The sequence below is a fragment of the Phaethon aethereus genome, assembly GCF_964289735.1.
Source record: "Phaethon aethereus genome assembly, chromosome: 5".
In the NCBI taxonomy this organism is placed as follows: Eukaryota; Metazoa; Chordata; class Aves; order Phaethontiformes; family Phaethontidae; genus Phaethon; species Phaethon aethereus.
Window position 1 is genome coordinate 1,703,633 of NC_138579.1, and position 12,505 is coordinate 1,716,137.

The window sequence follows — 12,505 nt, forward strand, 5'->3', positions numbered from 1 at the left end:
TGAGTCTTAGAAAAAGAAGAAAAAAAAAAAACAAAGCAAAATGGCAAGGAAGTGAAACAAAACAAAAATCCTCTCTGCAATTATACTTATTTTTGTTTACATAGGTTATGAATGATAGTGATTTTGAATCGCCGATTCGTGCCATCAGAAAACGTCGACACCCACTTAACATGGTTAGTAAGTGCTTTGGTGAGACACAAGAAAAATAATGCAAACTCATTTATGGAGTATATATTTAAACATTTACTCTTTCTCCAGTCAGTAAACAAGTGTTCTTATTAAAAATATTTTCTGCCATCTGACGTAAGGCATATTAGAATGTTAATTGCTTCCTTCCTTCAATTCTTTCCCAAGCTCTCCAAAGATGACTTTGTAGCTGTTGTTTGGCAGTGAATTATTGTTATAGGCAGGAGAGCTGAGTCTCTCCCTTTGTGGAAGGCAGTAAAATAACCTTTCTTCAACAAAGTTTTGAATTTAAAAAAAAAAAAAAAATCATGTCACATTTGACCGGAGTTTTCTTCCAAATAACAAGTTTTTCTGCTCCTTTTGTATAAGATTATTAGCATTATTGCATTATGTTGCCATAGCAAATCAATCGCAAAAAATCACGTGTTGCTTAAAAAAAAACGGATGTTGAAGGATAACTGTGCAATTAAAATATTGCTTGCTTTGGTCTTACTTATTGAGGTGTTTGTGAAATATTCCTCTAGTCGGACATGTCCAGTGATGACAGCATGGATTTTCACAAGAACTCAAGTAGGACCAGAAACAGCAGCTCAGCAGCCTATAACAAAAACCAGCTGAGAAGTACGAAACGGCAAAAGGTCAAGAGCAATTTTACATGCAAGGTATGTGGCGTTACATGTCTCTCCTAATACGTTGAAGGTCGTATTTGGAGCAGCTGGCGTTGAAGTTGGAATGTAGATAACTGATGTGCTTTGTCACGTGTGTGCGTGTATGTAAGTGCACATTTGTGACATTGCAAAACCAGTTCAGAAGAATGCTCCTTTGAACGTGAGCAGCGCACGTTACCAAACAAAACCAAAAAAAGAGACAGAGACTTAGTGAGATTCTACTTTGCGTTCAAACTGCAAGAATGAACTGAAAACACTAATTTGTCTATATTTAAGTTTGAAACAAAACAGGAAAATGCCAGAAATGTTGAGCACTGGTTTCACATACTTAAGATGAAAATTTACTGTGTCATTGAGTCACTCATTCTGAGCTTGTGTGTATTTTATAGCCTAAAAAACAGAGCTTCTGTCTATTTTATGGACTTCTGTAGGATCTCATGATACAACTGTATTATGATAGGCATGCAGTTGGACAGTTGTTTGTTTTTCAGACATTGTTTAGGAGGTTGAGGCTCGTAGCTATTTCACACAAGTTTGTTACAAACAATTGAGATGCAATGTTGAAACACTGGATAATGATCTTAACCCTCTCAACCATTCCGTGTCAGAGGAATCTGTAGGGCCCTGCATAATAATGTTCTGAAGCAAAATAACAGTCTACGTTACAAGTAGAAGATAGTCAAAGATTAGTCAGACTCGGAGAGCTCAGGAGCTTGTCCAGAACTTTAGAACTTATATCCAGCTATTAGGATATTTGATCATATGAGTCTACCACCTACTCTAATGGTTTCAACTTTGAACATCTTAAGACAGCAATGGTCCCTTGACCCCAACGCTTAAATCTTAATTTAGTATTTTACACTTTAATCTGTCACTGCATCTGGAATGGATGCAGAAGAGGATGCAGGGCCAGAATCATATTCATGGTAAGTTGAAAAGCTCTTAAAGAGGCGTGGATGTGGTTCCACTAGGCAGAAATTACGGTAGTCAGGGCTTTGGGGCACATTACTATTTTTAATGTTTTAAAGGCAATCTTCATTATGGAGATTTCCGTATAGTATCAGTATTTTATATTCTGGAATACAAAGAATTAGGTAGATGAAAAATCCATTTTTCAACTTTAAACATTTTTTTTTAATGTGAGACCAAAAGGTTCATGGAAAAACAGTGTGTTACCTGTACACTTAAGAAATTCTACTCTGTCTTCACCTATCAACTTACCTAAACATTCATAGTGAAGAACATGTCAGAATTCCAAATCCACAGAAGATCAAAGACATCAAAATCATTCTGATCAGTCCACCACCAGTTAGAGTGTTCTGTCAGAAGTACCGGTAATGGAGTTGTAAGTGCATCAGAGATCTGCAATTAGATCAACAGAGATTGTGAAAAGTCCGAGGTGACCAAAATAGCCACTGGCACTGAATGCAAAGATTCAGTAAATAATTTAAGAACCTGGTAACTTATTGTTTCCCAATTGTGACCAAACTCTTGACTGTTAGTTTTTGGAGTCACAGTGCTTTTCACGCTGCAGGGTTTGTCCTCTCTGTAGTCCTTCACAAGTTAGAAGGATTAAGACTAATTGACAATAGCCTTGAAAGCTCTTTCCTGTAAACAGCTGACCTCCAATGTGTTTCAGAATAATCAAAACTGTTCTAGGGAAGGAACTATTAATAATGCTTGTCAGTCAGGTTTACTAATTGGTGTAAGCAAATAATTAAAAGACCCAGGAAAATTTGAAAATAAGATGTCATGTATTGTAGCTCAAGATGCCTTAGTCTTCTATGTACTAAACTACAATTTACAGCCTTGTGCTTTTCATTCAAAGTATTTTGAAGGCAAACTAATAATTCTTTTGGTGTAATTGGGATACATAATATTTTTTTGGGTTTTTTTTTTTTCCCCAAGTTTTACTTTAGTACTTTATAGCTGAAATTATAAGAGAAGAAGTTAGCTTAATATAAACTATCTCTGACAAAATCGGTGTTCCTGAATTAATTCATTTTGTTTCCATGTACATTCTTGTGAATGTCTTGTTGCCTGTTTTTGATGGAACTTAGTACCAAGGTTTGTATCATGTCTCCTGGACTGCAGCTCATGTGTGAAGTGCCTCATCTTCCCTGAAAGACGAGGATTTTCTCAATAATGAGTTGCATTGTCTGATGAATTAATGAAACAACTAATCCTAAGTCCTAAACAGAAAAGGGCAAACCAGTGTGAAGTCTGTATCTGACTTGGGTTCAGAGTAATCCAGCACTTCTAAATAAAAACAGATTTTTGAAAGCAAATAAAATGAGTTGAACTAGATATTTAAGTTAGAAAATAACCTAATATTTTCAGGTAGCTTAGCTACAACTGTGAGCTCTGTCTGTACCATTAACTAGTCTAGGTATACACACTGTAGTTACCTTTGGCCAGTGCTTTGAAATGGATTCCAGCTTTGCCCTTCTGTGCTGGTGGGACAGAACTTTGTGCGCTGTCATGTATTTCACTGAACTTTGCGTTCTTTACATCATCTTTCCCTGGGATGGATTCTCTGTTCAAAGCCAGAAACCTAGTATCTGTGATCATCTAAGCAGCTGATGTTCTGAAGTCATGAACTGATTTAATCAGGGGTCTCATATGTCTCATTTAATCATAGGTCTCATCAGGTAATTGGGAGCCAGCTTCTAACTAAAACTTTGTTTGGATTTTTTTCTTCTTTAGAATGCAGCAAGACAGTTTTTAGATGAAGAAGCTGAGCTGTCCCAGCAAGATGCCGATGGTGTTTCATCTGATGAGAGTGATGATGCAGAGAACGAGCTGAACTCTTCACTTGCTCAATTCCTGAATGATGATGTAGAGGTCACGCAAGTGTTAAATGGTGAATGAGGAGAGTTGTTCATGGTTTTAAGATACGGGGTGTTGCTTAGCAAGTGGTGTATGATAGGCACAGCCATTCAGTCAGCTAATATGTCAGCATGTGTCAGGTAGTGAGCTCCTCAGCTGCGGTAAATCAGGTGCTTTCCATTATCTGTGTGTACCTTCTCTGTTTGTAATGTAGTAAGTTCCTCACTGGAGTCTCTACCCCGCAATAGCTTTGGGCCAGCTGGAGTCGGCTCTTTGAGGATTGCAGGGGTAGGAGACCGCCTCTTGCAAGAGTCTGACACCCTCTCTTACGCTGCTATGACCGAACAGAAACACAACTTTCCATTTCACTTAGAAATTTCTGACTCTTTCAAGTCTTCTGGTACAGAGACCCCTAAAATATGATATGAAATAACAATATGAATGTTAAAGCTAAAATTACAGTGTTGACACTGGCAGAGCTGAGAAGGTAATGCCCTTTTTTGGCCAAGTTGGTTTACTTATGTAAACCATCTGTGCTTATGTACCTTGTCTTTCCCTGGGATATTTGCATAATGAATCATCTTACTACCATTTAAGATTCCCAGACGTTGCTGAGGATTTTTGTCTTCCACTGAAATTGTGAGTTGTTCCCTGTAAGATCCTATGTGGGCTTCAGTAAACCCACCCCTTTCTCATCCAGCCTCTGAAATCAGTTGTGTCTGTTTTGGCGGAGACTTGCAACATGGAAAACAGAATGATTTGGGTTTGCTGTGGTTAACATTGCCCTTCTCCTTGCTGTGGGTATCCAGAGCTCTGCCGGCGCAGAAAACCGTCTTCCTGGCAGCTTTCATGATGGCAAGCTGGGTAGACCTAGTCCTTTGTTTTGGGGTTTTGAGAGATGTCTGGAGAATTTCAGATTTTTTTTTGTGAAATCCAGGCGTTTGGAAAACTATGAAGGAATTACTTAATATTGAAAACACGATGTGACAATAATGAATTAAAAATTATATCCTTAATAATACTGTATTCTCTTTTATCTTCTTGTTCTACTTCAGACTGTGAGATGAAAGGAGTTTACCTGAAGTCTGTCCGTAGTCCAGCTCTTGGCAATAGATACAAAATGGTTCATCGCAACTTCAACAACACGGCGATTTTCTCACAGGTATGAAACAAAATGACTGCTGTCCTAGTGGAATTCTGATTGTGTGTGACCATATTTAGGTTCTAATCCTGCTTTGAAGTGTAGTTTGCAGCCTATTGTTGATAAATAACAAGTTCTAACAACAGACTCTTGACTTCATTTTGATTTTCACGTTAAAGCACGCAGACACGTATGCTTTGACAGAAGCATACACCCTCTGTTCTTCAGCCGGAGCGAGGCTGTCAACCGGTCTGAATCGAAAGCATCCCAATGCCCAGTTGTCTTCTCACTGAAGAACGGAGCTCTTATGGCGACCGTTGTTGATAGATGTAGGATTGCACGGGACTTCCAGCGTCGGGAGCTTATCTCCCCCTCTCCGCTGTCTTCCACAGTCAAAAAGGACACTGACCGACAGCTTCTGAGGCAGAGTCCTCTCACCCAGCAAGTGATGTTTCCAGTCTCCTAACTGACTTCCCAATTTGGTGAAACCAGCAATCCCAGTAGAGGCGTAACAGTGTGGGTGTATGCCTGCTACCCAGCTGTATGTCAGACGGCTCTGCGCCCTTGTTGCCAGACAAGCAGCAGTGCCAATAGATCAAATTCTCTCTACCAATTAGAAGGTTATCTCCTGTAATGTAAGTTTGGAAACGTTCACAAGAAAATAAAGCAGCATATTTAAGGTGCTTTGTTGCTGCTGCTCAGTATGCTCTGGCAGGGTGCCCCTTGGACTCCCGTGTCTTCAGTGTTGCTGGAGACCACCCCTTTTACGTGGTCCTCCAATGCTGGTTGTGTCCCTGCCGTGTGGGGTAACTGCTAAGCACGAATGACTCCCCGGAGCAGATCCTTAGCCAAGCTCTTGCCCTGTTACAGACAGTACCGCTATGCGCTAATTCTGTCCACTCAGAAAAGCGCCAGTGAAGCATCGCTGGATTATCATAGCAGAGCTTCTTTTGAATTGCAGACTTCTTACCCTGGCTGCTCCCGCTTGCTTCGGTTTCTCTCACACCTGGCTGTGTTCCCCGTCCATGTGAACGCTGCCCGGTGCTCAGGCGAGACGTTTCCTATGTGATCTGTCTTCTGGGTTCTGTTTTACTCTGAACTCTTCAAACAGCATGTGACATAAATCACTTGTACAGTATTTTTTAGCCACTTAATTTTGCCTTGTTATTTCACAGAGACCAAAGAAATCACAGAATTGAAAAAAACAGATACTCAGGATGGTTCCTTATCCCCCCCTTTTTTTTTCTGTATCCTCTATTCCTTCAGCACAAGAAAATGGAGATCTGTATTTGATGAAAAGGATAAAACACTTTCTTTTTGGTAACACAAAAATTTAAGTTGTGCTCACTGATTACTTGCAAGCAGATAAGAAGAATTCATGGGCCTCAATTTCCAAGCAGCCTGGGCTTATTTTGTCAGTTTTGTTGTTGTTTCTGCTGAGGCACGGTTGCCAAAAAATAGAATTATTGAACTTCCATTTCATTTTACACATTGCAAAGGCATCATAAAGTGCTTCTGCCAGCAAGCCTTGTGTGCGTGCACATGGTACAAGGTGTGGAATCTGCCTTTCTTCCTGCAAAACCGCAGCTTGCCCTGAGCGTGCGAGCGTGGCGGTGCGGAGCCCTTCCCGCTACGCAGGCGCACGCGAAGGAGACACTCCCGTCTGTAATTCCAACCTGCTTGATAGTAGTATTAGCGAGCGAGTCTTGCTTCTGTTGAGACACTACAATTAGTATTCCCATTAAAAGCTTTCTGGTGATGAAAAATGCCCTCTCAGGAACTGCAGAGCATATTCACAGCAGGGGAGGTTTTGAGAGGCGTGAGGAGCCCCTAGGCCCCGCAGTGCTTGTGCGTGGGGTGGACAGGATGAGCGAAGCGCCTTCGTGGAGAGGAGGAGCAAAATCATTACAGTGTCTCAAAACTGACCGGGTTTGTTTTTTTCCCCCCCCAGATTCCTGAGCAAGACCAAGCTTATGCAGAAGACAGTTTCTGCGTTGGAGAGGAGGAAGAGGAAACTTGGAAACAAAGTGAATCTAGTGAGGAGGAAGTGTGCGTTAATTTTGATCTCCTAAATAATGAGAGTTTTACTAGTGGAAGAAAACAATACCTCACTCGCCACAGAAAAAAATTAAATCAGGCCGGGATGGGAGAGAACTATTCTGTCCCAATGCAAAAGAAGAAACCATCCCGAATTATTATTCTCAGTGATTCCAGCGGGGAAGAAACAAATGTCAGCAACAAGCCCATGAAAAAAGATTGTTTCAGGGCAGAACAGGAAAATGCCAAGTTACCCGAGTCATTGCCTTCAGTCTTTTCCGTGCAGCACAAAAAAATTGCTGGGGAAACCCATGTTCATCAGTCTGCGGAGAGCAAGAGTGAGATGCTTCTCGGCTTAAAAGCGTCAGTGTCTGAAATGCTGGATTTTCACCCGGAGCATCAAGTCAGGAGCACATGCTTCCCACCAGCCGTCACCAGTTCAGATTCGGAGAAACAGGAGCTCCAGGCTCCCACTGAGGTTGGTGTCAATTCAAAACAAGGACCTTCCTCTTACCTACGTTTTGCTAAAGAACCCCACGTGGTGGGGACCTGTCCCGTTGCCCTGTTGTTTGGAGGGCTGTCAGCTGTACAGCAGCAAGAGCGTGTGTGCTTCTGGTGACAAAGGAGCAGGCCCGTTCTGCTTGCACTGCTTTACATCATCTCCCCGTTCTTTGGTGTGCTCGCAGGGTAACTTGGCGGGTATCTTATAGTTCGTAAATAAAAACTAGGGATTAGATACTATTCCGAGTCTGACAGTCACGGAGGAATATGGATCTATTTCGAATAGCAGAGAGTGTCCACTAATTCTTTGGGCTTTGTAGTTACAAAATACTTGTTCACTGTCCTAAATTAAGACCCTTCATAGTCTGAGGTTGGATCCCTGATCACTTACGCTTTTCTGCCTGACTTCTGTCATTTACAGTGTTTAGTCTTTGTTGAACTCATGAGTGAAGGCTGCAAGCTTTTGTCATTCAAGCTGCTAAGTAATTAGATCAGCTAATTTGGGAGATTGTTTACAGGGGGTTAAAGTGTTAATCTGAAAGTGTTAATGTTTTGCAATATCGAAAAATACCTTTTCCTTTTTAAAGATTTTATTAATTGGATTTTTAAAAAAAGGTGGAACAAAGTGTGTCTGTTAAGCATCAGTATTTGAAAACTATATTTTTTTTATTGGCATGTGTTTCTTTGGCCTTATTCTTCAGTTGTCTCTTAGAACTACTGTGTGCTTTTCAACATTTACAGGTGGCAAGTTCTTTGAAGAACACCTGTGGGAGCACTTCAGGGCCCCCTTGTTCTGCTTCCACAAGCCCCTCTGCAGCTACAGCTCTGTTTTCACGTGACCCTCTGGAGAAAAAACCTTCACTGTCTATTCTGGTAGACAGTCGTGAGATCTCCTCTGGACCCGAGGTGATTTCTTCCTTGAAGGCAGTTCACGGAGTAAAGGTGCAGGTTTGCTCGCTGAGCAGCAGCGATTACATCGTGAGCAACCGCATGGCAGTGGAAAGGAAATTCCTGTCAGAATTGCTGAACTCTGTGAACAGGACTAAAGTCACCCAGCGGATCCAGCGCCTGCAGAGCATGTTTGAGAGAGTATGTGTAATTGTCGAAAAGGACAGGATTAAAACAGGTAGGTGTTCCCAGGCAGGGGTGGCACGGACCTGGACAGGTTGGATCGATGGGCCAAGTTCAGCTGTATGAGGTTTAATAAGGCCAAGTGCCGGGTCCTGCACTTGGGTCACAACAACCCCATGCAATGCTACAGGCTTGGGGAGGAGCGGCTGGAGAGCTGCCCGGCAGAAAGGGACCTGGGGGTGCTGGTCAACAGCCGGCTGAACATGAGCCAGCAGTGTGCCCAGGTGGCCAAGAAGGCCAACAGTGTCCTGGCCTGTGTCAGCACTAGTGTGGCCAGCAGGAGCAGGGCAGGGATCGTGCCCCTGTACTGGGCACCAGTGTGAGGCCACACCTCGAATCCTGTGTTCAGTGTTGGGCCCCTCACTACAAGGAGGACATTGAGGTGCTGGAGTGTGTCCAGAGAAGGGCAACGGAGCTGCGGAGGGGTCTGGAGCACAAGTCTGATGAGGAGCAGCTGAGGGAGCTGGGGGTGTTCAGTCTGGAGAAGAGGAGGCTGAGGGGAGCCCTCATCGCTCTCTACAACTGCCTGAAAACGGGTTGTGGTGAGGTGGGGGTCGGTCTCTTCTCCCAAGGAACAAGCAACAGGACGAGAGGAAATGGCCTCAAATTGCACCAGGGGAGGTTTAGATTGGATATCAGGAAAAAATTTTTCACTGAGAGTGGTCAAACGTTGGCACAGGCTGTCCAGGAAGGTGGTGGAGTCACCATCACTGGAGGTGTTCAAAAAATATGTAGACGTGGCACTTTAGGACATGGATTAGGGGGCATGGGGGTGTTGGGTTGATGGTTGGACTTGATGATCTTAAAGGTCTTTTCCTTTCTGTGATTCTGTGGTCTGCTCGGGGCTTGCACTGGCCACACAGGCTCTCCATGTAACATGGGACTGAAAGTAGGTTGAAAACCTGTATTTTTACTCTCTCACTGCATTAGTGAGGTCACCAGCTGAACATCAAAATTTGTTTTCATTTGAGGGACACTTAATATAGGCGGAGATCTAACAACTGGATCCAAAGGGATACATTGCTTAATAATTACTGAATCAGGGAAAAGCGTGTTAACAACTCAAACATTACTAAACTGACCATATTCATATGTGCAAAAAAACCCCAATTTCAAGACAGATTTTGACAAAGAAGGTGAGAATAGCAGAATAAAGGAACAAGGACAATCTTATCTGTGCTCGGCCCTAAAATAATAGTGGACTCAAGAAAAAGATTTTTTTCTAGTAGTAACCTAATGAATGGAATCTGTCAAACTGTATCAGAAAACTCTCATGGTTTAGAACCAGTGATGTTGGTAGCTGCCCTCAGCACTCCTTCCCACGTATTCTCTACCTCCAAAAAGTAGAGGCCAAACCGCACAATGGCTGGTGCTTGAACAAGCAAAAGATAATCAGCTGAGTGAAATCAGTTTTTGGAAAAAGACAAGAAGAGCACTTCTGCAAAGAAAGAGCCACTATGGGGAGGCTGCGTTTGAGCTATTGCCTCATGTCACCAAGCACAGAATAGAGGCATCTCAAAGACTCCTCCTGACTTTATTAAACGTTTGTGGAAAATTAAAGATTGTTTCTTTAATTTGTAAAGTTTGGACAAGCCATTTGTTTTAATCCTAAAATCCAAATTACGCAATCAAAAGATTTTATTAACGCTGTCTATTCTCAGTGCCAGCTAGAAAATAATCGAGAAGTCTTGCTTGCACCTGCTTGACAGGTCCTAGAACTAGAGCTCACAGCTCCAATTAAATTACAGATGTTCTGGGATATAAAACTCCACTATTGAAATCAAATTGTTGTGGATGCAGCTTTGTTTTTGTGACATAAATCTAATTTATTGATAGTTCAGATATGGAAACTGATAGAATTGGTCGCTGAAGATGTAGTTTCTCAGCAGGGGCTGTAGATAAGTGGATAGTGTTTGAGCTGCTTTTTTACCCCACTGCTGACAGTGTCATTCATTTCATTTTCATGGGTTTTGCCCAGTTTTTCGCATTATGCTGTTTCCAGAGTGCTGCTAGTTTCTTGTTTGACACAGAGTTCAAGTGCATTCTTACTTTGTAGCTTTACAAAACCCCTTCTGATTTATTTGGTCTGTCCTCTTGTTCATCACTTACCATGTGTTCCTCTCACTCCTCTCTCAATGACATTTAATTTGCTTTTCCAGTGTTAATTCCTAAACTCTACCCCCTCAAAGAACCAAGTAAATCCTGCTGCCATGACCTCTTCTTGCCTTCTTTCTGTGAAATGTTTTCCCTCATCTTGTTTTTGTTTGTGAGTGCTCAAAGCAAAGGAGCTTTGAGCTGGTTTTGCTTTGCAAGTGATTCACATTAGATTTTTCACAATAATTTAGCACTTGGATCTCACTGAGTTTCCTGTGCTTTCCCTCTGCAGGAGAAACATCACGGTTTTTCCAGAGGACACAGTACTACGACGGCATGCTCTCAGCCTTGGTCCAGGCTGGGGTCCGAATTCTTTTTAGCTCTTGCCAAGAGGAAACAGCCGGTTTGCTGAAAGACCTGGCATTGGTGGAGCAAAGAAAAAACGCCGCCATTCAGGTGCCCACAGAGGTGGAGGGTCACAAACGGGAAATGCTCAACTTCTACTTGAGCATTCCCAACCTCAGCTACCTGGCTGCTCTCAATCTGTGCCATTACTTTGGCTCCGTGCAGAAGATGGCCAACAGGTAACAGCAGAGACCTTGAGGCCTGACTTTTGCTCCTCTGCCTCATCTGGGACCTCCTGCTGGGGTAGTGGCTCAGAGATCCTTTCTGTGCCTTTCTGTTATTGCCAGAGCTCCCCAGCACCTTCCCTGTCTCGCATCAACCCTGCCTTGTTCTTTACACGTTCCTCAGTCTCTTCCAGCTGAGCAGAGCAGGGCCATGACACGGGCTCTGCTTCAACCCTCCCTTTCCTTTCCCCTTTCCTGGCATCCCCTGTTCTTGCTGCAGCTGAGCCTGCTGTGTTCACAGCCCTCAAACCTGCAGCAGTGGCTGCTGGCAGCTCGTGGCATTCCTGTTGCTCCCTTCCCACTGGACCCTTCCTCCCCCCTGGCAGTTTCCCCTCTTGTTCTGGTATCACCCATTTAGGCTCCAAAGAGCTGCAGGTGAGGTGCCCTCCTGCTGTGGTCTCTTACAGCTCCCTGCTGGACCTCGCCACCGGCGCCCGGGTCAGCCCGCAGAAGGCGGAGGAGATCTACCGCTACCTCCACTATGGTTTTGATGTGCAGATGCTACCCGAGAACCTCTGCGCTAAGGGGAGAAGTGACGCAGCTACCAAGAGCTGAGGGGAGTGAAACTTGGTTTCTGGACTCACAGACTGTTTTCTTTTAATTGCACTTTACTGAGTTTTGATTCACTGTAAAATATGTAAATAAACCCTTGCAGAGCCATCAGGGGCTTTTGGGTCTGTCGGCAGGACTGGTTGTTGCTTGCTGGGTATGATCATTCCAAAACTCCTTTAAAAATGAGAATAATGGCTGAAGTGTTGCAGCTAAGTGTTTCTGGCTTAGGCAGAAAAGTGGTGGCAGGGGGAGGGTCCTTGCTATTTACTGCAAGAGTGGCCATGTTCCCTAGGAAAAAAGCCACTCGCCAAATGTTCCTTACTCGTCTTGCCCAAGACACAGACAGGGGTGGGGGGTGCCAGGTTTGAAGTAGAGATGGATGGGCAGCAAGTTCCCTTGTCCTTGGGTGGCCCCACAGCTGCCATCTCCTCCCCTGTGCCCACCATCACACCAGGCGTGGGCGAAGCCTTCCTGCAGCTTCTTGCTGCCACACTGTGGCTGCCTGGCATAGGAACTTCTTGTTTTCACTCCTTCCCATCCTGAAGGGGCCCGGACAGAGGTGAGGGCAACGAAGGGCGACGAACGACCCTGCTGATGCTGGTACAGACCCGCACCAGGCTGGCGTCAGCCCATCACGCCTAGTTAAAAGCAAGAGAGGGTGAAAACGCAGAGGCCTGGGGCCCTGAAGTGAGGCTGAGAGCTTGGGAATCCTACTTCTCCCCCGCAAAGAGCCCGAC

General features: G+C 43.8%; 1 protein-coding gene across 1 annotated transcript in view; it reads left to right on the plus strand.

Annotated features, from left to right (window-relative positions):
- FANCM (FA complementation group M) overlaps positions 1–11,771 on the plus strand; it is a gene marked incomplete at both ends in the record, with an annotated part of 89,569 nt that extends 77,798 nt beyond the window's left edge. Inside the window, 8 exons of the mRNA XM_082000946.1 lie at positions 105–173; positions 711–848; positions 3,561–3,717; positions 4,739–4,845; positions 6,776–7,339; positions 8,104–8,488; positions 10,880–11,171; positions 11,624–11,771. Coding sequence (XP_081857072.1) covers positions 105–173; positions 711–848; positions 3,561–3,717; positions 4,739–4,845; positions 6,776–7,339; positions 8,104–8,488; positions 10,880–11,171; positions 11,624–11,771 — 1,860 coding nt within the window. The remainder of the gene's footprint in view (positions 1–104; positions 174–710; positions 849–3,560; positions 3,718–4,738; positions 4,846–6,775; positions 7,340–8,103; positions 8,489–10,879; positions 11,172–11,623) is intronic.
- Between the last annotated feature and the right edge of the window lie 734 nt (positions 11,772–12,505).